The sequence below is a fragment of the Numida meleagris genome, chromosome 4 (genome assembly GCF_002078875.1).
Source record: "Numida meleagris isolate 19003 breed g44 Domestic line chromosome 4, NumMel1.0, whole genome shotgun sequence".
Lineage (NCBI taxonomy): Eukaryota > Metazoa > Chordata > Aves > Galliformes > Numididae > Numida > Numida meleagris.
The window spans coordinates 89558205-89582539 of NC_034412.1; the positions used below are offsets into that span (position 1 = coordinate 89558205).

The window sequence follows — 24335 nt, forward strand, 5'->3', positions numbered from 1 at the left end:
GCGCCTCCTCCACGCCCATTGGCTGTCTCCTCCCTCCGTCCCTCCCCCGGCTGCCTGCCACGCCCCTCCTGCCCCATTGGCTCCTTCCTCTCTATCATTTGCATAGTTGCCATCGCGCCAATCAGCGCCAGCTAGCTGCTTAACATGCAAGAAGCAGGCCAATCAGCGCGCGAGGGGGCCGGGCCACCACGTGCTGTTGCTAAGCTTCGGCTTCTAAATTGTTACTATAGTGGCCAGCCAATGGGAGGCGAGATGGGGATCTGTCAACATTCCCTGCCCCAGCCAGAGGAAAAGGGAGGGGGGCTCTGTCCGCCGGTTGGCCCCATGGAGGGGCCTCGTCCCGCCCCCTCACTGAACCCCGTTTTCCTATTGGCCGCGAGGGCTGCCCGTCGGCTGTGTGTCAAATGTAGGTTGAGAGAGGTGCCTTATAACTGGGGACTTGGAAGTCCCCCGCGCGTGAACTCGGCGCGGGGCGCGGCGCGCAGCGGAGTGGCCGGGTGCGGGGGGCTCGGCTCGGCTCGGCTCGGCATAGCTCGTCTCGGCTTAGCTTAGCTCGGCTCGGTTCGGCTCTGCCCTCTTCTCACACGCAGCCATGGAGTTGAACTCTCTGTTAATTCTCCTGGAGGCGGCCGAGTACTTGGAGAGAAGAGACCGAGGTACTGGGCGCCGCGAGCCGCTCTCCCTTTGTTGTGAGGCCGGGCCCCGCGCCCCACCTGCCCCGGGGCCGCCGCGCGGGGGGCACGGCGCTCGCCTTTCCGCTTTATTCCCTATTTTTTTTACTTTTTTTTTTTTTTTGGTCGGAAAGCATCAGCACAAAATACAAACTGCTTTTGGAATAGAGCAAACCGTTCTGAATGTAGATCATTTTTTTTTTTTTTGGTCGTTATTTTTTTTTGTGGTTTTGACCCGCGTGGATGGGGGGGATCCTGCGGCGGTGGCACTTCGGGTGGCGTTGCGCTTTGTGCCCGCGCCGTGGCCTTTATTTGCGTGTGTGAGTGCGTGCGTGTCGCTGCTTTAAGAGATGCCGGAATGAAATCCCACCAAATCAACCGCAACAAATTCTGTTCTTTACCCCTAGCGTTCCTGCAAAGGAGGAAAAAAATGCATGGAAAAAATATATTGCCACTAATGCTGACTTTGTCCCTAGAAGCAGAACATGGCTATGCATCAGTGTTACCCTTCGATAGTGACTATTCCAGAAAGAAAACAAAGGCAGGCTCCATGGCCAGAAAGTCCCCGAATAACAGGTAACCGACGCAGCGCATCCCCACAGTGCTTGTCCCGTGTCCCATCGATCCAAACAGCAGCGAACCCCGTGGCTCGGCTCCCCCATCCCGGGAGTCGCCATTTTTCCCTGGATGGGCTTGGCTCTGTTTTGATCTCTCATATAAACACTGCCACGCGTACACCATCTCCTCCCGGCCGGCCGCCCCCACGGCTCTGCTCTGCTCCGCGCTCGCTGCCGGCGCCTTCCCCGGGCCCCACGCAGCCCTTTCTTTGCATGGCACTAATTCAACACCCCCCTCCCCCCCNTTTATAACCTTCCCCCCGTGGGGCCTCAGGATCACCGCGTGCACGGGACGGTCCCAGCCCCGTGCTTGAACTTCTCCCATAGGTACACGGCAAGGAGGTGCCGGAGCGAGCTTGACCCAGTGCTGGAGCGCGGCCAACGCGTGCCACTGTCACACCGCGTGGCCCGTCGTGGCCGTCGCCTGCCTTGTTGTGCCGTCGCCTGTTGTTTTTTTTCCCCGCAGCGCTACCTGTGCTGCGATGGCATTAGCGGAGGGCGGCTGCGCGCAGGCTCTCTGGAGCTTTGTTTGCTGCTCCGGCAGTGGCTGTGTACGTGCAGGAGGCTGTCTTACAGGGACAGTGCCGGCCCCCGCCTGGGAACTCCTCCAGCCCTCGCTGTGCTGCTCCGCTCCGCTCTGCTCGGCTCTTCCAGGCTGCTCCAGAGTCGCTGTGCCCGGCTGGGCCTGGCCCCACCGCCGGTTCCGCTGGGCACGGTGCTTCCTCTGGAATAGCCTAACGTGAACTCGGCTCGCACGTGACTTGTTTTGCAAAGCGGCCGTGAGCTCGGTGGGCCCGCACCGCTCTCGCTCCCCCAGCAGGGATACTGCAGGGTGCCCGAGGTGCAGACTGAAATCAAAAGCTGGCAGCTGGCTCCCTGGGAAGGCAGAGCCGATGCCCGGCTCCTGCCCGCCGCAGCTGAGCAGTGCCTCTCAGAGAGCTGCTGGGGAAGCTGCTTGTTCCCTGTCCCCCGCTGTAAGTCAGGCACACGCTGCTGCGTTCTCGCTGCAGCACTCAGGTGTGGTTTTTGGGTTTAGTTGAATTCTTTGTCTCATTTTGGAGTACGGAGGTGTCAGTTCATTTCAGAGAGTCATCAGGAGTGGGAGATGTTTCCTGAGACTGTGCTCCTGGAGATTTCTAGCTATTTACTCACAAAGTATGCTGGCTGCCTTTTGAAACAAATTCATGGCGAATCTAAGCAGGGCTCCTAGGATTTCCCACTGCAAAGCGCTCGTTGCATCTTACGGACTTCTTCTGTCTCCTGTGTTTGGAAAGCTGTGTTACTTAGAGAGCTATTATTCCATCATTTCCTTTCTTAGGTCTCTTGTCATCCCTGCAAAATAGTTATTTGTCTGAACCGTAAGCTGCTTTCCGGAGTTTTTAGGAGAGGATTTGTAACCTATCAAGTACAGCAGAATTAAAAGATTTCTGGTCACAGATTTGCTGGTGTTGCAGAAGCTGAGGCATGCATGCCTGCTTGCAGTTACCATCCTGCATCCTCTGTTTACCTGCTCGGACTTTTGTTCTGATCCTCACCATGCAGCAGTGCCAGCCTCCAACATGCAATCCTGTGACATGCCACCTACACATTTCCTTGCGCTTTCTTTCCTCCTCACTGCAGTGATTAGATCAGCAATGAGTTTTGTGTTATGGGACAAGGTGGTGCTTCCCAAACTGAGCCCTGAGGCAGCCCCCCCAGGTTTGTCTTGCATGGCGTGGATGCTGTCAGGTTGTGAGTGGAGACGCATTGCTGAAATGCAGCACCCTGCTGTGTTAGGAGCTGTGTGGGCACCTCTGCATCGTACCTCCTGCTGCCATCCACACTTTGAGCTATTGCTGCTCAGCTTTGCCCCTGAGCTTGAATTCCAGGAGGAAGAATGATCTTTACATTAGAACATCCAGTCTGAGCCCCACGAAGTACACCAGCATCGCTGTTTATTATTATTATTTGGAGCTTATAGGCTGCAGGGTCTAAACCCCAGTCTAGAGTTTGGGTAATGCCACTAAGTCTCCCTAAGCAACTCGGAGATTACCAGGGGCAGACGACGGGCCAAAGTTCAGAGGATCTGGAGTGGTCGTGGTGGTGTGAAGCGCTGGGCAAAGCGTTTGTCGCTATTGTTCTACTTCAACCCTTTTCCAGGCTTGGAGCATCAGATTCAGGCAGGGTGCATATGTGTCTGAAGTTTATTCCTAACGATTGCGTTCTTCTTAGATACAAAAATACGTGCTTAAGGTTGGAGGGGAAGGAAAGGAGCAGAGAACTGCACGTTTCGAAACTGCAGGGGTTTGGTTGTTTTCGTCATCTGTTTTTATGTCCTGCTGCTTGCAGCATCCTCAGCTCCCTTTGTTTATACTGTCTGATCAGATTAAAAACCGATATGTATATATATATATATATATATGTTTGTTTTGCACGCTTCATGAGCTAAATATATTTATGTATATAAATATAAAAGCATGAAAAACATCTTCCTCCTCATTTTGGGAAAATGAGGAAAGGGGAGGAGGGGAGAAGTGTCAGCAGCAGGAGGCTGTGCCACGCACCGCTCTGCTCTGCAGTTCCTCCCGTTGTTGCCTGCCTGTGGGGGCTCGGAGCACCCCTGCAGCTGCTCCCGATTTTCTGGCTGTGGGTCTGGGGACTGGGGCAGAACAGCCTTGTTGTTGACCAAGGTGTTGCTTCCCCTGCCAAGATGGTGTCGTCATGGTACCCGGAGCATCCGGCCTCCTGCCGAGCAGGGTGCATCTTGGCTGGGATTCTTGGGAGCAGAATGGAAGGAAGGGTGCTGACCCTTGGGACAGGGCAATGCCAGCTTCCCCATGGGAATTAAATGACAGATTTGGGTTCATAGCAGGAAAAATAGGAGCATAACTGCATTTAATCAATCCAAATCTATAAGCCTACTGTCCGCTGCAGGAATTCCACATTTTTGCTTTGCCCACTGATACCTTTGGATCAAAACTGGAACTGTTCTTTAGCAGCTTGTTGCTCAGCAGGATATTTACAGGGTGGTCAGTGGCTAGCAGACATTTTTTAGCCATCTTCTTCACTTCTACATGAGAATTACCTGTTTTTATGTGATGTCTTCTGGCCACATTTCCTGCAGTGTGCTCATTTTTGTGTCCCATGAACCAGGCTGCTCCATTTTCTCTCTGATGGCCATTGCTGAGATTCGGACTTGTGCCTCTCCAATATTTCTGACCAAAATCCTCTGGCCAATGAAGCTGCGAGTTTGTTGTGCAAGGAGAACCTGAGATTTGAGAGAGGCAGAAGCCTGCAGTTGACTTTTGGGAGGAGGAAAGGTAAACCCAGGTCGCATCTTGTTACACAAATGCTTATCATGTACTTGACCGCAGGATAATAAATGTCTCCTCTTCACCGAGCAATAACTGTAGCTCCTAAAGCAGTGCAGTGCAGTCCGATAACTCTGGTTAATGTCTATCTAGAATTATAGGAAAGGCATAAAGCAAACAGCTGGGTTTAGCGGGCTTGTGCCTTAGAAATTTTAATGACAAACCTTCAGATGTCTCCCTGAGGTTGCTGTGAAATGGAGAGATAACGTGTGCAGCGTGCCAAGGAGGAGCACAACGCAGATTGGAAATGTGGTGACATTTGCTAGCAAAGCTCAGGTAGGAACCCAGCTTGGCCTGCAGGTAGCTGGATTTCTGTGTCCTGTCCTCGTGACACCCGAAAGCCTGAACGTTTCTGTGCTTATATTAATAAAAAGGGGGCAGAGGAGACAACAGGAACAGGCTTGGTGCTGCAATCCTGTATTCTCACCCTGAGTGAGGTGGATTTGCACTACCGTGCAGCTGGTGGCACAGTGTGGTACCAGCCCAGGGACAGCAGCGTTCCTGACCCAAAAGGGTCAGAAATAAGGTAAAATGAGAACCGAAATCAGTGCGTTGGATGCCAGTCCACTGAGGTCACGGTTACATTGACTCGTGGAGAAAGGAATTGGACGTCAGTGGTGCAGTGTTTGGCCTGCTCCTTTAGGAACTGCGTTACAGAAGGGGGGGCCATGAAAGCAAAATAAAGGCCCGTTCATAAATATGCCTTCTCTATCAAAATCAGTATTTTGGTCGGAGTGTTATATAAATAGGGCTATACTTTTTGCTGCACTCTGGTGAAGGGTTATATGTAAAAAGGGGTGAAAGCTTCATTTGGTGTTTCAAATAAAAACAGAGCTCCGTATCCTGGTTCCTCTGTTAGTGTTGGCTCACGGCGAGGGGCAGCACGTGCCCTGCAGAGCGAGTCCCTGGCTCTGCGCAGATGTCGCTCCATGCCCATGCGGCGTAGGGATCAGAGCTGACTTCTATTTTTCTGTTCTTTTTTATTTTGTGGAAGGCTGAGAAGAAAGCACTGAAGCAGGCTGTGGGGACGACGACTCTGCTTTCTGAATTCGATGGATCCCTCTGAGTCTGCTTTCCTAAAACTGTCAGCAGAGGGACAGCAATCAATATCCCTCAGCTTGTTTTTCACACTGATGCTTTTGGTCCTAATGTGATAAATCTTACCAACTGCTCCTTCCCCACTGATGAGCTGCGCTAAGCCTGCAGTGCCTGGAAGCTGCAGTGTTGGTGTCAGTGAGGGGAAACAAAATCATGGCCGTCATCTAGCAGCATGAACTTGAATCTGCAGGCTCAAGCTGTGTGTAAGGAAGTGCCCAGCCCAATCTGCAAGGCTGTGAGGAGAATGCAGAAGTTGTTTCTAGTGGATGAATTCCACACCAGCACACCGTAAGTGGTGTGTCCAGTTTAATACAACTTGGAAAGCTCCCCCAGAACAGTCAGTAAGGGGCATGTTGTGCGTGCACACAGGCTCCGTGTTACACTCCTCGTGCAGGGCAGTGTAGGTGGTGGGCTGCAGTATTTCCATGTGCGTCCCATGGCAGCTCAGGTGTGGACATAGGGTTCCCTTGCTTTATTGGCTCCTCTTCCATACCTTCCTTGGACAGTGCATTCACTAAGAAAACTGCTGCTTGGTTGTTAGCTGACTGCTTGCCATTTGCAGGATGGTGTTAGGGCTGTCCTGGGCCAACATCCCTGCAAACAGCTCAACACTGAGCAGCAGCACTCCTGGTCTCCTGGATCTATTACTTTGTTGATGATGGTTGTTGGTTTCTCTTTCCCATTTTCAGCTGAGGGTTTTTACTGACTCCTTTACCAGCGTTACCCCCAGGTCCCCGAAGTCATGTGTGGAGATGCAGAACCCAGCATAGTGGACTTAAGTTGGACATCAGAAGTCTTCCTTCTCTTGCAGCCACTTTAAGAAAGGCTCCACAGACCATTGGTCTGAAAACTGCAGCCATAGGCCTGGTTCTTCTATGTGAATATATATATGTTCTTCTATAAACATACATATCCATCTATCTTCTTATTCCCGGCCCCCTCCCTATATCAATGAAATAATAAAAGCTTTCATTCTGAAATTTGGTAGCACTTGGGGTGCAGGTTTGTGTGCAGATTAGTTCTTTTTCCTCACTAAGTTGCCTTACAAACATAAGCAGATGGATATTCATCTAATCATAGAGTGGCTTGGGTTGGAAGGGAGCCCAAGCATCACCAAGTTCCAACTCCCCTGCTGCAGACAGGGCCACCAACCTCCAGATCTGGTAGTAGACCAGGTTGTCCAAGGCCCCATTCAACCTGGTCTTGAACACCTCCAGGGACGGGGCATCCACAGCCCCTCTGGGCAGCCTGTGCCAGCACCTCACCACTCTGTCTGTAATGAACTTCCGCCTGACATGCAATCCAAACCTTCCCTCCTTGAGTTTATCACGTATTCTTGTGATGTTCTATAGTGTAGAAGAAGGAGGAAGTAAATAGTATTTAGAGGTTCACCTTTCCTCCCCCAAATGAAATGAACCAAACCAAATGAACAAAAAATAGTATGCTTTCTGATTAATCCTCCCAGAGTGCCTCTAGGCTATAGGGCATTTCATAGAATCATTAAGGTTGGAAAAGGCCACTAAGATCTCCAAGTCCAGCTGTCAACCCCATCCCCCCCATGCCCACTAACCCATGTCACTCAGTGTCTCATCTCCACATTTCTTGAATACCTCCAGGAACAGCGAATTCACCACCCCTTGGGCAGCCTGTTCCAATACCTCACCACTCTTGGAGAAGTGAGTTTTCCTAAATCAAAACTGAACCTCCCCTGTCACAATTTAAGGCTGTCTCCTCTTGTGCTATCACTGCTTACATGGGAGAAGAGGCTGACCTCCACCTCATTACAACCTCTTTTCAGACAGTTGTGGAGAGCGTTAAGTTCTCCCCTGAGCCTTCTCTTCTCCACAGGCTGCTCTGCAGATGGAACAATGGTCAGGTAGATGTCAGATCTCCAGGTTTGGTTCCCAGGCTGTCCCCAAGGGTTCAGTGTTGCTCAGCTCCTGCTACTGCCAGTTCTCTCATGCTGCAGGTATCGAGGTGGGTTCTGCATCCCGAGAAGACAGGTGTTGGAGCAATTTGTTTTGGTTAATGGGAGTGCGGTCCTGAGCTGGCCTGGCTGCATCTGCCAGTATTGCATCTCCTTCATGGTCCTTCATGACTGTCCCCGGCCTGCCCGGTCTTTGTGCAGAACGGTTCCAGAGTGAGTGAGTGTTTTCTGTGTGTTTTTTGTGAGCGCTGGCTGGTTGGGCATGGTGTTCCTTGCTTCTTGTGGAGCAAAAGCTTGGTCTATCTCCATGTATATGGGAATAGGGACCTCACTAGGGGTCAAATGGCAAGGACATTAAAATGTGATAACCCCAGTCCAACTAGTTATGCCAACATAGCACAGAGTATCTTTATAAACCATTCTCAGTCTCACTGTATCGGTCAGGAGCGCTTGTGTGGCATTAGAGGAATACCTGTACTATCTGGATGTGGCTCGCTTGATGTAACAAGTCGTAAAAATATTCCATAGGCTATTCTGCAAATGATAGCAGGTAATGGCTGCTTAGTTGATGTCTCAGTAGCAACACTGGGACGCTTTCAATCAAAAGCGGATCAGCATCAGTGCTGAACCTTGTGTGTGTCCGGGTTTTCCTTAGCCCACAGAGGGCTGTTCACTTAATTCATTGTGGGATCAGTAGCTGTGCCGGCCTGAAATAAATTGCTTGTGGCTTTCTTCAATGGCTATTCCTTTGCATGAGCTCTTTCTCTTTTCCTCTCTGAGGCCAGAGAGATAATGTTCATGGTGCTGCTCTCATCAAGGTACTCTGGGTGCATGTGGGCACAGACAGAGCAGTTCCTGCTGCATAGGGCACACGTTGGTCGGGGAAACATTGCCCCTGATATGTCCACACACACCCCATAGTGATCCTTACGTTCTGCACATGGTGCTGCTTGGACAGAAGTAAGACTCCAGGAAGTCGCTGGGTTCAAAGTGGTGACAGTAACTTTGTTTTGGGAATGTCTTCAGTCTGGGCTGTATAAATAAATAAAATCGGTATTTCCAGCTGAATCAATTGGAAAAAAAAACAAATCCCCAAGAAGTTAGGGCCGCCTTCTGGTGGCAGAAACCTGAGGCATCAGTTGGGGGGAAAAATGAATCTGAAAGCCTATTAGTTTGGAAGAGAATAGCATAGTGGCATGGCCAGCTCAGGGACTGGGTTTTTTCTTCTGTTTGCAGGCTCCGAAGAATTCAGAGGGTTCCTCTGTTTTGCCACTGAGATGTCAACAGCAGTGCTCAGCTGCTGATTTCTCCCTCTGCTTCTCCTTGGCTCGAACACCAGCTTGCAGGGTGCTTTTCCCCTTATCATCACCACTCAGATCTCCTAACGCTTCTGCCCCCTCACAGCTTTTCTTTGCAGATAAGAATCTCGTGGGCTGCTTTTAATACGAACCTGATCATTTTTTTTTCATATCCAATCCACTCTCGGAATCTATTGAAAACTTTATTAATGCAAATTTATTATAATTCCCCCCAACCCACCGTTTACTCATGGAAATTAACTTGGTACCTTGAAATATTTAAGAGATGTAAAAGTGATTTGAAAGCAAAGCTGTTTCATAATACATAGAAGTATGTATTTTAGAGAGCTCTTATGCAGGTGTTGGTTTTTAAATGTTTGAAATCCTGGTATTTATCCTGTTCTCTAATATTACTTCTCTCTTTTTGATAGGTCCTCACACAACGAACTAGAAAAACATAGGTAAGTCCCATGAAAAAAGCAAATTGAAGGATGTGTGGCTGATGTCAGAGTGATTGTGCTTAGTTCAGAATATTTGGGTTGAAATCTTTTCGTTCTGCACCAAATCATTTAAGTGTTGTTTTTTACCAACTAAAATCTAATAGATACCGTGTTGCTTTTTTGTTGCTGTTGGTTTTTTTTGTGTGTTGTTCAGTGTGCTATTTTTGAATCACCTCTGCTAATTAGCTTTTGCCGAATTAAAGCTGTAACTGGTTAACTGTACTGTTACTAATAATCCAACTGCAGCAACTATTTGCTGGAGGTATATTGTGATTAAGGCGGATTATTTAGGTGGAACAATATGTCACACAGGAGTATTTATTGTTTTAAAAGCACGTCTCAAGTGCAGTTAATTTCAATCTTGCGACTTGCATTGCATGTTGGTACCTACAGAGACGTTTTCCCCCTTGCTCTGCCTCCTTGCTGGTACAGAGCTGCAGGTGGGTTCCTGAGCTGCAGCCTCGAGGTGGGGCAATCGATGCTGAGAAACTCTGCAGTTACTGTGAGAATTCATTAGACCCCAAAGACGTGGTTTGTAAAGGCCCCATATTTGTGCAGTTCTGGAAACTGTTGTGCTTTGCCGGGGTTTGCTTGCAGCTGGGGCCTGGCTGCAGCGTGCTGTAGGTGCCCGGCCCCGCGCTGCGGGATCACTGCTTTGCGTGAACCACGCAGGAGAACCTCTGGGGTCATTTTAATCCAGATCCTTTGGGATGCTTTTGTCCTTCTTCAGTAGTTTGTGGTATTTTGGGTTTCACGGATCAAAGAAGTGTGTGCGTGAGCGTGGATGAGCTACGCCTAGCTGCCTGCTTCTGAATATGTGAGAAGTGGCTGATGGCTGGTTTTGATGGCGCTGCCAGACTGAGCTTACTGGAGGTGTTCTCACGTTTTTTCTCTTTTTTTTCAATCTGTTCTGTGGCCGCAGTGATGTAGCAGCTCGGCCATCACTTCCCTCACATGCCAACACGCTTTCCTGTAGTTTAATTGTAATATGAGTAAATGTGGCCCTGCCTAATGGCCACGTGGTTATCCTGGGGATGGGAGGAACTGGGGCGGCTCAGGCCTGGGCTGCAGAGGGCAGTGGCTCAAGCAGCGAGATCAGTCCTCAAGAAAAAAGCTTTGTGCAAAATTCTGCTATTTGGTCTCAATTCTTTTTGAAAACCCCAACTGCGCTTCCTTCTCACTCTCTTATTCTTTTCCCTCCTCTTTCCAGATACTCACTTCTGTTCCTCCTTTCCCCCTACTCTGCCATTACTGACTTGTCACCATCCAAAGTGCCCATCCCTCCCTTTTTCCCCGGTCATTTCTCCACCCTGAGCCTCCTCTTCCCCTTGCCACGCCACAGTGTGTTGCAGCAGCACAGCACCACTTGCAGCAGATGCAGGCACAGGAGTGGGATCTGCTCCTTGTTCAAGTTCTGTTCTTGCTTTCAGTTCTGCATCATATCTCTGTAGTGGTGCACTGGGTAGTATTTGTCATGTTAGGTCTCCTTTCTCTGCCATCTCAAGGTCAAAATAGGTGAACTGCAAGGTGTGCTTGTGGTTACACAACTAACACTTGTAGCTGCTTTGGCTTGCTGCACCTCCTCAGGTCTCGCTGCACTTGAAGCCAGATCTTATTATTCCTGGTGATTTTATTATTACTGGTGATCGGTATGAGTGGCAAATCAGTGCAAGTGCCCTGCATGTGCAAACCGGTGTTCCCAAAGCACACGAGATGTGCCTGATTCTAGTTACCTAATGGGTTGGCATGAAGGACTCTTGTAAAATCTGTTTTTTAACAGCCCCCTCCTCCAGCACAGTGGGTTTATGAGCTGATAATACCGACCGTACTGTTCTTTGCTCTGCTTTACTAAAATGGCATTAAAATCCATCAGGCTTCTTGTAAACTTTAATGGCTCCCAGCCGTGGCGAGGCCCTGGGGCAGCAGCGGCTGCTCTCCTCCCGTGCTCCCAGGAGCCAAAATGCCACGCGGCCGCTCCGTGGTGCGCTGCGCTGCGCTGCTCTGCGTCCCGCGGTCGCGTGGCACACGTGGGGCTTTATCTCCGACTTTGACGTCAGTGGGAAGGGCAGCGCTTGCTCTCTGCGTGTGTTACTGTGCTGGGTTGGTTTTTGGTAGGCTCTTGAGGGGGGATGCTGAGAGGAAGGCAAATGGAAACAGGGAGATAATTCCAGCAAAAAGTCTTCTTGTAGGATAGACTTGAGACCAAAACTATAGTAACGCGTTTGTCAGTTGTTCAGGCATCAAATTGCTTTCTCTCTGACACAAGTCTCAGTAGGATGCCCTGCTCAGAACTTGAATGTGGTCCGTCCTGGTGAAACTCCGTAAGGACTCATCCATCTGATGGCTTTCCCCTCTCTGGTGCCATATGCTTAAGGGTCGCACCTCAGGGCCATGAAACAGCAAACCCCCAAATAAAAAGCAGGAGGGAAAGAAATCTGTCCTAAGGACTGGTGATGTTCTAGAAGAGATTGTAATAGCTGAAGGTGTGTCAGTCAGAATGGGGCTCAAAAGTAACTAGTTCCTAATGATACAGTGAAAAATATACAATAATATACATGTATATATTGTTTGTTAGTGTTTCTAGAGCTTTGTATCCGTAGGCTTTCACTGAGCAGCCTAAATAGCAAGTGCATTGGTACTCACAACTTCTTGCAAGGAAATTTTGAACTGGCCCTAATCTGACACCTGTACAGACGAATTCAGCTTTCACAGTGTGAAAACCAAGAATCCACAAGAGATTCGAATGCCTTAACCTCATTCCCTTGCATTACTTTAAGCTAGTTCTGTACTACAGCGTGAAAAAGCAAGGTATATCCTTCTCAGGACTGCGCTGGGATCTGAGTACGGTACAAAGGTGGTGCGTCACCTGCTCCTTGTGCTGGACTCAGCCCTGCTCCTGGTGCAGTGCTACAGGAGAAAGTGGTCTCACAACAGCACATCCCTTCTGCAAAGCACGTGGAGCCCTGGGCAGCCGTATCAGGGCCGGCCCTCCAGGGAGTTTCGCTCCTTTTGCCTGGCTGTGTGGAGCTCTGTGAGGTTGAGATCTCGCCCTTTGGATGGCAAAGCCTTTGAAAGTGGAACAATTTTAAAGTGCAGCTTTGAAGAGTTAGTGGGGAAATGAAGAAAAAGCTTTGAAATGGGCAGGGCACGTGTTGCTGTTCCCAACTTGTAAGCTGCGCAAGTGCTTTGGCTTGATTTAGGCAGACAGTTATCTCCTGCCTCTGCCAGGTCACTTGGATTTTTCCCCGTGGGTTTTATTTGTTTGTTAATCAAGAATGGGGGAAGGAGTGGATCAGCAGCAGTAAAACTTGTCCTTTGCTCATTCCTCAAACCAGTAAACCCCTGTGAGGCACGAGGGAATATAGCTAAGAGGGAGCTGCACAATGTTTCTGAGCAAATGGACCGCAGGTCTCTGACAGGCAGTGCCCAGCCCTGCAGCATCCCTGCAAGCACTCTGCTGGAGGAATTGGCACTTCCCATCCCGGTGAGAAGCAGGCACGGGCCCTGGGAGAGGGCTGCTCTAGGGGCATCGCCCTGCTTCCCTAGGGATGTTGCTCTGAAAGGGGGAAGAGTACAGGCATTCAGCTGTGCTCTGGGTGTCATGTGGGACAAGAAGCAGTTTGCTTGAGCTCAGAACGTGCTGTTTCGTATTGCTACAAGCTGTGATGCTGCATAAACCTGGGTAGGTTGTGGGAGGGGGAGGCTGAAGGTGTTCCTGTGTGTGCTGAAGGTAATGAAGTCCTAAGTTGTGTGTCGGGCTTTGGGTAGTCCTTAAACCTAAAGTCTTGCCAGGCAAACATTGTTATATTGAGTCATCATGTGTATGAAACAGATATCTATATATAAATACAAGGTTTGATTAAATATGTATATATTTTAATGGAAGCACTATGACATACAGCATTAGCTGATAAATAAGAGTAGGTGCCTGTGAAGCTGAATTCTAATAGATCATCAGTTATATCGTGAAAGAAGTGCAGCTGAGCTTGCCAGGAGCACTGTCACAGTCATTGTTACATTAATTTCCCACGTAAAGGGTTACTTGGTGTTTGGAGAGTGCATAGTAGTCTTTAAATTCTGTCTGTGGTTCTCTGTGTTAGTAAATTGCAGGGTTAATAAAAAGTGTGCATTCACCAGTTGCTGATAAACTTAGAACTAAAAGGTCATTGAAATAACAGCACACCAAAACAATACTTCATGTTTATTTTTACTATGAGTTGCCTTTTCAAAACCCAAATTACCATCGCAGTTAGTACTGCTGTGCCGCATAGAGATCTAACTGCATTGATCCATCACATTTAAAGGTTACAGTGCAGCTCAGGAAATCCCCCAAGGGTCTGCTGGAAACCAAGGACATAGGATGCTTCCATGGAAGGATGACCCACGTGTGTCCTCCTGCTGGGCTTCATCATGAGTGCAGCCCAGCCTGGCTGCTGCCCTGCACAGAAGGATCGAGGAGGCTTGCTGTTACTGCCAGTTCATTCTTCTGACCCAAGTGATTGTTGCAGACACACCCTGATGCCAGCTTCAGGACAGGGTGGAATCGCTTCTGCAAGTGGCAGTACTAATTTGCAGTACAGAACAGCACACTTCACTCCTTTGTCAGTTTAATGTTTCTCCTTAGCATCCAGATCTGGCTGCTATTGCCTAGAGATTGCTGAACTGGAAGGGTCTTGCTGACCTGGTACAGATACCGTTGTTATAATGGGTCCATAAAATCTGCTGCCATTGCTAGGACGTGTGCAGACTGCACGTAAACCATCCAGATAATATAGCTGGTACATGAGTCTTGGAAACCACGTTGTCCTACAAGCAGAGCAGAACTTCCACACTGTTACCCTTTTCTCATCAAGTGTAGGACTTTCTACACCCTCCTGTTGGTGTAAATGGTTTTCAGATGAATTGCAGTAAACATACCTTTGCACTGCTTAAGCAAGATGATGTTTAAGAGTCTGACTTGCCTCTCTGGGCAGGCAGGCACACGGCTCAGATACCTGCTCCCTCCTGGCTAGTTCTGCCTCTTGGAGGATCTTGAATGGCGTGGCCTCAGCCAGCTCAAACCCCTTCTTGCCTGTACTTTAACCTCAGGCTTCCAGCTGAGGAGCAAAGCATATGTTGGGGTTTGTGTCTTAAAATGCCTTAAGAAGTATTTTGTGGAGCTTGTTGAGCAAAGTCATTAAAACACCGAACCCACAGAACTGAAAGCTTAATCCTGTGGTTTTGTTGAACTGTCCCCTATTTCTGTCTGATGAATCCATGGAATCAATGAAATCAGAATGTTCAGAGCTTTGCACCACTCTGTTCTTTTCTCACCTTTCCCTATCCTCAGGTATTCAGCAGATGTCAGACCTGTGGCTTGCCGTGCAGGACGTGCTGCAGTAGCCATTGTAAATTCCATTGTGCTGAAGTGTTGTCTTTTCAGTGCCCACAGCACCATGACACTGGCCATGCACTCCCAACAAAAGTCTTTTCCCACCTAGATTGCTGTTCTGGGAAGCAGGGGTGCATTAATCAGGTGAAGGTTAGGAATTAATCTGCAAAGAGTGTTGTATTACAGATGTCACAGATACACACATCCTCATGCTTTGGACAAAGCTTTTACTTAGTGATGAAAAATGGACTGAAATACTCTCTTAACTAAATTGTCATGTCATTTTTTCCCGCTGAGCTGCAGGGCCTCAGTACGGGTTCAGGCTCTGAGTGCCATGCGCTTCCTGGCCGGACTGACAGTGAGCAGATGGAAGATGACTGTGAAATCCAGTGCATGCCTTTTTTCCTCTCTGCCTCTCATGGGCTATGTGGAAGGTGGCTCATGCTCTCAGCATCTGCTAATTGAGCGGACCAGTTCTTAGCCACCGTGGTAGGAAAAGTGGGTTGCTCTTGTACAAACCAGAGGTCAGTGGGCACCCTCAACCATACAGACAGCAGCTTGGTGCTTACCCTCTGCAAACAGGGGAAGAGATGCTTGCTGGTGGCTGCTCTGTTAATTGGAGAAGGAAGAGATTTGCTGAATTAGATACAGAAAAAAACAATCATAGACTCACAGAATGGATCAGGTTGGAAGGGACCTTAAAGATCACCTACTTCCAAACTCCTGCCGTGGGCTGGCTGCCACCAGGATAAGGCTGCCCAGGGCTCCATTCAGCCTGGCCTTGAGCACCTCCAGGGATGGGACATCCACAACTTCTCTGGGCAACCTGTGCAAGTGCGATTTGTTTTTTAGGCTTAGTAAGTAAGGTGGATCTTGATTATTTATTTTTTAATGAATTTAGTCAGCTAGTGGGCTTTAAGGAGCTGGTCTCTGAAGCTAGACCTGTATAACAGAATGGGAATCCTTGACTGAATCCAATCTGACATCTCTGTGGAAGCCCTCAGATGAGCAGTGGGAGCACTGATGCCTACCACGGTGTGCAGAGCTCACGAACACTCTTGCAGGTCAGCAGCATGGCTCTGCTTTTTAAGTCCAGATGGGCTCTGAGCTCAGGACTTGCACCAGATTTGAGGAGAGTTAATTAATGTCTCCCAGGCAAGACTTGCACCACATTTGCAGGAGAGCAGACTAATGTCTCCCAGACACGTTCTGAGCACAAAGTGTGTGGTGACCCAGTGTCCCTGGTCAGAGTTGACACTGCGGGACCAGCTTAGCCTGCAGGAGGTGATGCTCTTCTGTGGGTTTCTTGTTCCATCCTCTCCTCTGCATGCTGTGTCGGCACCTCCAGCTCTATTTTAGACCCCTTTCCATGGGATGTTTACACTGTTGGAGCGCTGAGTACAGTGTGGCCTGGTCCCAAATTGAAAGCGGTGCTTTCCGAATGGAGCAGCACACACTTTCCTGTTGCAGATCATGCCGCCTTCCCCTCTTGGTCTCTGTTGGCAGACACTTGGGCGTAACAGCCCATGGCTTAGATTAACTGCGCAGAATTCCTTCACAGATCAATTAATTCCCAGTCTGTTTCTCTCCTCAGCACACGTGGTAGTACAGCATGCCATGGAGCATGCAGCTGTGGTTCTGGAAACTCTGCTCAGCCATTGGATCATAACCGTAAAAAAAGCATAATGCTCTTCCTTCACAGCAGTTTAATTTGAGCCTTTTTTGAAAAACAAACAAACAAACAAACACCAAAAGCCCCACACATGTGATCTGGTTAAGATTGACTTTTCTTGTCCTAAAAAGTGCATCTCACGAGAACGGATGAGATTTTCCCTTTTTCGTCTCTCTTTGCCTATTTTTGGAAGGAGGGGGTTGTTCTGGGGTTTCGTGGAGCGCTGTGTTCTGAGATGGAAACTGCACACACGGAGCTGCGTGCATCCTGCCTGATCAGAGCAGGGTGGCTCAGTGGCTAGTTTTACTCGTTAAGCCTAGCTTATGTTACACAACTTTTTTCTATATAAATTAGCGTAACTAATTATGTAGCGTGTGGAGATCGACGTAGCTGATTAGGAAGAGGTGTGGGCTTGGATGCATGTACATGAGATCATCTGTTGCAATGTTTCTAACTTTAATAACTCTAGTCACAGGCTGCCTGCCCTAATTAAGAAAACCCGAGTTAAGCTTTTACCTTTTAGCAAGAAAGCAGAAGGTTCAGAAGAAAGATCACCTCTGAGTGCAGTGAAAAGTCCCTAAAAGCCTGGAGAAGTGCTTGAGTCTTGGCCTCCCAACAGGCACCTTGGGATTTACACCTAACAAATTTACCTGCCCTTGTTTTGTGGATGTTCCCGTTTAGGTAACTGAATGAAGATACAGGATGCTAAATGAGGGGCCGGCCTTGGCATGTAGTTGCTGTCAGAACTCAGCAGTTGCTATTAAAGTCAGGAGGATGGTCAGTGTTTGGAGGTATCAGTTGTCCAGACACTGTGTGTCGAACATACCACAGTAGCTGGTATTTACAAAGCACGAAGGTGGCAAACCCTCTAATTCCCCTAAGAAAGCTGCCTTCATCCCGAAAGGCAAGTGCTGTTGTGTTGACTGCTGAAATGAACAGCGTGGGTGGGGCAAATAATTTCTCGCAGGGAAATTTGGGAGCTGGTTGTGTATGTTTGGCTAGAAGCGCCTATTGGGTTTAGGTGCTAACAGGTATTTGAAATAGGCTGTCAGGTGTCTTGGTTCCCATTGCATGGATTTACATACTCATATGGCAAGCTGGTCCAAGCTTGAAGTTTTTTCTATTACCAGATAATTTCAGAGCACCGCTTTAAAGAAATTGGGGCTGAATCTTGTGAGGAAGGAAGAAGCAGGAAAGGGGGAGAGTTGGGAAGAGCCACTCCATACCTTGCCATCTCAAAATGGATCGCTTTCATATTCTGCACAACTGCACCCGGTCTGGCACGGAGACAGTCAGCTTTGTGGCATTCAATGGAAAATGAAATAGAACGGAAATTATATTATAAACAAGGCACTACATGTGCTGTGGCAGGCTACATCTAAGCTTCAGGCAGGGCTATCAGATATCTGCAACTCTGCACTGTCCCATGACACCAGATTGGGTCATTGTTTTGGGGTAGAAATATTACAAAGTGTTGCTGACCTTTGAATTCATTGTAGTCTTGGAATAGACCATATTTAATTACAGCTGTTGTATTTAATTCTTCCCCTATATTTGTTTATGTATGCATCTACACTCTGTCTTTTCTATCCACTTGTAATTACAAGGTTTCAGTGGCAGAGTTTGGGAGGTTCATCAGGACGTTTGGAGACGTGTGTTCTTAATTAGTTCAGGGTTATTTCTTTTGTTCTTCTCCTTTGGTGTTTTCACTCAGGACCGGATCCAGTCTTGGGCTGGCTAGAGCAGGCACCCTGCTGTCTCTGGCAGGGACAAGAAGCACCCAGCTGCCTTGCTGGAGGCATCTCAGGTATCTACACTAATAAAGACAGCAAAACCCACCACATCCTTCCCCTAAAAGCCAATTAACTTTGCTCATGCACGCTCAAGCTGCCACCATTAGCTACTCTAGGATGGCCATGAAGCTTTGGTACATTCAGGTTGGACAGTAGGAAAAATTTCTTCTCAGAAAGATTGATGCATTGGAACAGGCTGCCCAGGGAGGTGGTGGACTCACTGTCCTCAGAGGTGTTCAAGAAAAGGGTAGAGGTGGCACTGAGGGACGTGGTCAGTGGGCACGGCGGGCACGGGTCGACAGTTGGACGAGATGATCTCGGAGGTCTTTTCCAACCTTAATGGTTCTATGATACAGGTGAGGAAGTATCAGCATGAGCAAAAATGGAAGTAAGAAGTAGCATTGAACACACATTTCTGGTACTTAAATTCCCAGTCAGAGCTTCCTACCTCTGTGACTGAGAAGGTGATTGATAGGAGCCTAAATGGAGATACGGTTGCTGTGACTCTAAATAGGTTTCAGAGGTGTGGCGTGAGTTGTAGTTTCTTGTGGTAGGTGTTCCATGCCTGTGATTCCGGGTGGAGTTCCTATGGCATCTGTCAGGCTAGAGGTGGCCTTTAGGGTTAAATTGGGCACCCGATGTTTCCTTTCCATTTGGATGTGGAGGTGCAGCAGACCGTTAAGTGACAGCCACAGGTATCTGGTATTCCAGGGACTCTGGCCTCACACTCTGCATTTACCTTCATGCAGGAAAAGGCTATTTAGTTCTTCTGTCTGCCACCCAAAGACCTCACACTCAGTGTGTGAAGCCAGTGCATGGTTTTAATTTAGCTAAAATAATTCAGCTTGACTTGCCTCTCGATTAATTTGTCATCATACAGCGATGTAAAAAAAATAAATCTTGAACGCATTTCTCCCTGCGTTTGACATGTTTGTAAAATAACTAGGTCTGCAGTGAGGTGTACCGTGAGGCAGGAGAAGCTTGCTGGGCCTTGTGTTGTGCTCCCTTCACTTGGTGCTGTGCTACGGCTCAGCTCCTCTGGGCCTCTCTGAGCACTGTACCCCCCACCCTTCCCTTTTTATTTATTTAATTTTTTTTTTTGAAGATCCTTCCTGTTGGCAGCTGTCCTGAGACATGATGTTCTTGCTTAGCATTCTGATGTGGGGAAACAGTCTGATAATTGAAGAACAACCCCCCGGTCGTAACAGAGCTTTTCCTCATTTTGGTAAATGCAGTTCTCTTCACCCTGTGCTCTGCAGTTCCTTGATGGTATTCCTTACTAGAGCATGGGGAAAGGCAGCAAATGGGAGCAGAACTGCAAACCTGTGGCAGGAGGCTTGGATTTGCTGAGCAGGAGGGAATATTGTGTTCCACTGCTGCCAAAGACCAAAGAGCATTGCCCTTGTGTACAGATGGAGTTGTAATCCGCACTTGGGGTTTCTGAGGGAGTGTGTATAAGTGTGTGTGCAGCTCGTGTCACTTCAAGTGGGAATTAAAGCCGCTCGATACTGGAATGGGCTGATCTTGCAGTGACACTTGCCTTACCTAATTTGGTCTATCACTGTTCAGAGGTAACAGGCAAACTCCAAATCTTAACTGTCCCTGCAGAGTAATTGAAGAAACACGAGTGCCAGTAAGACAGCTGGATTGGAGAGGTCTCATTTAGGAGGACCACTGTGTTTCAGTGTGTGCATTTTAATGCGTGAAGCGAACAAGCGTAAGGCTGGAGGAACAAAGCAGTTAATAAATCTAGTGAAAACATGGCTGATTATTTTTTGTAGACTCGATTTTCAGGTATGTACAAATGTATTTCCATCACTTGTGCGTTTCCCCACAAGGCACTGTTCGTCTGCCTGCGTTAGGTATGTGCAGCGTGACGCTGCCTGTTGTGCTGCGTGGCACCTCCCGCTACTGCTCAAAAGCGTTTGGGAGGTAAATGTTAAAAGATAATCAGTAGATAACAGAGCTAAAAATAGAAGACATCTGAAACAGAAATTCCTCTTCTGTAGGTGTAAGGATTACTCACACTTGTTTGACATTGAGTTTGAAGGTTTAAAATACAGAAAACTGTTCTCTGTAGATGAGCAAAACCTGAAGGTTACAATACTAAATCTAGGTTGAAATCACTCCTGTTTTATTTACAGAGGAAAAAACAAATCTCTGCAAGGGTGAAACCTTTCAGCAGTTACCATAATGATAGATTTCTGTTGCCTCAGACTCTTGCAAAGTCAGAGATTTTACTGCCTCTAGTCAGAGGATGGGGAATCCTATACGTGCGACTCTGAGGTGGTCACCATCCAGGAAAGACAAATGGTATCCAGCTGCTATTGTTTGCTTGTGATGCTTTTGGGAGTCCCTCTAGAGCTTGTAAATTCCGATTGACTTTTTCTGAGAAGCGCATCTCAAATTTCTGCATGCTTCAGTTACTTATCTCCGAGACTTGAGACTGTGAAGGGCTGTTAAACCCCGTGGCTGCCATTCACTACGAGCAGCTTAAAACAGCGTTGGGGCCCAGCTGCAGGGAGCAGCAGTGCGGGCACACGGGAGGAGGTGAGGGTGGTCAGATACCTGTCCTGAGGTCCTGAGGCTGAGCCTGGGGCTGTGCTTCCCCAGCGGCCACGGCTGGCACCCGGCAGAGCTACTGTGTCCTGCCTGCCCCTAGGCCTTGCTCACGCTGCTCAGTGCTGTGCACGGCTGCATGCTGCTCATCCTGTCCATAGAGGGAACGATCTGGTTGGAAAACAGGTGCTCCATTTGGATGTTGTCCTCTGTGGGGCTGGCCTGCAGGCACACGATGGAGCATGGCATTGGAGAGTGGATGGCAGTGTCACGTCTCACACACCTCCCTGACAGCTCGGAGTGGCAGGAGGAGGACTTGAGCGGGAGGAGATGGAGGAATTAGATGATAACAGGCACTAGCTGCACCATAGAGATTTTATGTCTTCTACTGGCCAGAATAAAACGTGGCTCTGGGACCCTCAGTGGTCTGTCTGCTACTACGAGAGATGCTCTGGCCTCCCCCACCCTCCAGCAGCAACCAGACTGCAGAGAGCTTTGGAAGTTTGCTAGTGGTTGCCCTGAGAGATGAAGGAACATTGATGTAGCCTGACGCTCTTAATCCAGCACAGGGAGAGGCTGGAGGGACAGGGAAAGGAGAAAGGGGAAGAGGGCAAGGTGGGCAGCAGGGCCTGCCAGGTATCCTCTTCTTTTCAGCCAGAGCCTCCTGCTCCCAAAGCAGCCAGGTTCACCTGTCCCCAGCTAGCCTCCTGCGTGCTGCTGCCAACACATGTGGCTGGCCAAAAATTTATACATCTGTGGTATTGCAGGTATTTCCTTCAACTTATGTTTGCCAAACGATGTAGGAATTGGCCTGGTACATGAATGTACTCCAAAACGTGAACGAGCTGCAACTTCTGGAAGGTAAAAAGCAAAGTTAAAGGCGTGGGGTCTTGGCTCAGCAAGAGGGCTGAAGTGGCACTAAGTGAAAGTAAACAGAATGCACTATGAATGCTGCAGTGTGCATCGGTGTAGAGGGAAATAGAGAACGTAAATATTTTTCAGAGTGAAAATGTGCAAGAAAACATTGAGGTGGGAAATGGTAAGCACTGTGACAGGCAGCAGATGTTTTCTTCTGTCTTCTGTGATGTAAAAGTTAGGACCAGCACCACGCATTTCTTACCGCTGCTCACATGAAAACTTGTGGATGGCCAAGTTTGGAGCAGCACAAGCTCTTACAACAGTAATGATTATAAGATACACTTGCAGACATTGCCTTTGTAGGGAAGTGATGTCCCTGTTCATTGCAGGGGAATTGGAGTAGATGATTTTTAAAGGTCCCTTCCAACTCAGATGATTCTGGGATTCTGTTCAGACACTACAGAAGTACCCAAAGACCAGTCTCGCCGCTAGAGCTGTCTGGACAGTTTCAGTTTAGACAAACAGAGACACAAAAGTATTCAGAACACTGAAAATGCAGGTGGAGCATTGAAACTCCGAGTACATGCTAAAGTAGGATGTTAGCATGTGCTGATTGTTGGGGTGTTGCATTGAAGTCCCTCTGATCAGGCACTCGCAGGTTTTTCCATCTGTTACCACTGGACCTTCCTGTGCTTCCACGCTGAATTTAGATGCAGAGGCCTGGGAGGGGGGGGTATTAGACAAAGGCAAACAAATATGATTGGGAACAAACCTATGAATCTTCATCTTCAGCACAGATTTCAGCATTGTGTTCTTAGTTCAAAGAAAAGTACATCTACAGAACGCTGATTTATTTGCTTGATTTATTTTTTCCTTGTATAATAAAAACCGAAGGAGTTTGCTGTAAGGGCACCACTGAATTTTCTGTTTTTGGCTCTGAGGCACTCAGCTGTGAGCAAATATTTCACACATCTCGAAGCAATCAGAATGTCCAAGTGCGGCACACTGGGTGCCTCGCCATGGTACAGTGCTTTAATACTAAGAGTTTTTCTTTCCTTTTCACTAAAGTAAATTTGTTGTGTAGATGAAGTAGCTTGTGCAGCTTGAATATGAGCCTCTATTGAAAAAATGGATATATATTTGAGGTGTCCTTTGTAGAGTGAAAAAAAGAGTATTGAAAGCGTTTCTGGCTGAAATAAATATGGAAAATATGGAAAAGACAGGATTTTATACATCAGCGGAGGGCTGTTATCTTCCATTGTATTTGATGTTTTTCTGATGATACTCTACGTTCTGTCTGGACCATTAATAGATTTCTTCATATAGGTTTCTTTAGAAACCTATTCTTCACATAGTTTTCTTCAGAGGCATTTTTCTATAGTGGAATTTCTGTGATTTCTTAAGATGGAAGTTGTAGATACAATCTCTCTAAATGCCTGTGTAAACAAATATATTTTAATTGGTACAGGATCATCTTTGGTAGCTTATAAAAAGCATTGCAGAGCTGTAAATAAATCATTCCTGACACTTGAGGAAAAGTGTTATCTTAAGGAGGAGTAAGGCAGGTGTGCCTGAATACCAGCTCCTGCTACGCAGTGGGGGTATAGAATTATGTGTGTGTCTACATTGTATGTATGGCCATGGTACCCAGGAATATGGAAAATAACATGAAAACATTTCGGTTTTAGCACCATAAAGCTATTTGTAGCAAAATTCTGTCACCACTCAGATGTGATTATGCATAAAATAAAAAGAGATGGAACTCTTCTAGGGAGCTTATAAGCAGGAGGGGGACAGACTCTTTAAACTAAAAGAGGAGCGATTTTGGTTAGATATTAGGGAGACTTTCTTTACTCAGAGGGTGGTGAGGTGCTGGCACAGGCTGCCCAGAGAGCTGTGGGTGCCCCATGCCTGGAGGCCGGGTTGGATGGGCCCTGGGCAGCCTGAGCTGGTGGGGGCACCCAGCCCACAGCAGGGGTTGGGGCTGGGTGGGCTGTGAGATTGGCATTTTTAGTGGCAATAGTGTTGACACTAGCTAGTGATAAGGATTTGAATAGTAATGCTGTCTGTATGCATCTGTATTCATTCACCCCATACAGGTGTTGGCTTTTCATAAATAAAACTGTGAAGAGTCTTCCTGTAAAAGCACAGTATTTTATGACTACAGTTAGCTAGCTCACTTCTGTATTTTATGCCGAGTTTCTTGTCTGGTGGGCAGATAAAATCACTTTTCTTGAGGAAGAAAACCCCACGGTTAGCTCACTGCAGGGGTCTCTGAGCTGGAGCTGTGGGCTCAGCCCAAACCCCTTTGATTCACGAAGTACGTGGAGGACGTCTGACTCCAGAAGTGAATTTTTGGTGCAGAGCTCCTTCTCGGACTTTATCCTAGGTACATTATTAATCCAGATTACTTAGTCATTATGCAACAATGAAAAATTTAGTAACTGCTCTATATTTAAACTTGTGTATATTAACTTCATTACACAGCACGGGACCAGGATAGGTTTAAATGTGGAAAAAAATGTGAAACACGAAAGGAGGAATTTGAAATGCTTCAGCCACTCTGTCTAGTTTGTAACAATTTTGCTTCTCCTAGATTCATTTCAAAAATTTTATTCACA

At 47.8% G+C, this 24335-nt stretch overlaps 1 protein-coding gene across 6 annotated transcripts in view; it reads left to right on the plus strand.

The window, feature by feature from the left end:
* The window catches only part of MXD4 (MAX dimerization protein 4), a 36566-nt gene continuing 12662 nt past the window's right edge, over positions 432-24335 (plus strand). The window contains exons 1-3 of one of the 6 annotated variants that reach the window (XM_021396327.1): positions 433-656; positions 1079-1247; positions 9393-9422. In XM_021396327.1, coding sequence (XP_021252002.1) covers positions 593-656; positions 1079-1247; positions 9393-9422 — 263 coding nt within the window. In that variant the 5' untranslated portion in view covers positions 433-592. Of the gene's footprint in view, positions 657-1078; positions 1248-9392; positions 9423-24335 lie in introns of all 6 variants that reach the window. The other 5 variants (XM_021396330.1, XM_021396329.1, XM_021396328.1 and 2 more) reach the window with 5 other exon arrangements.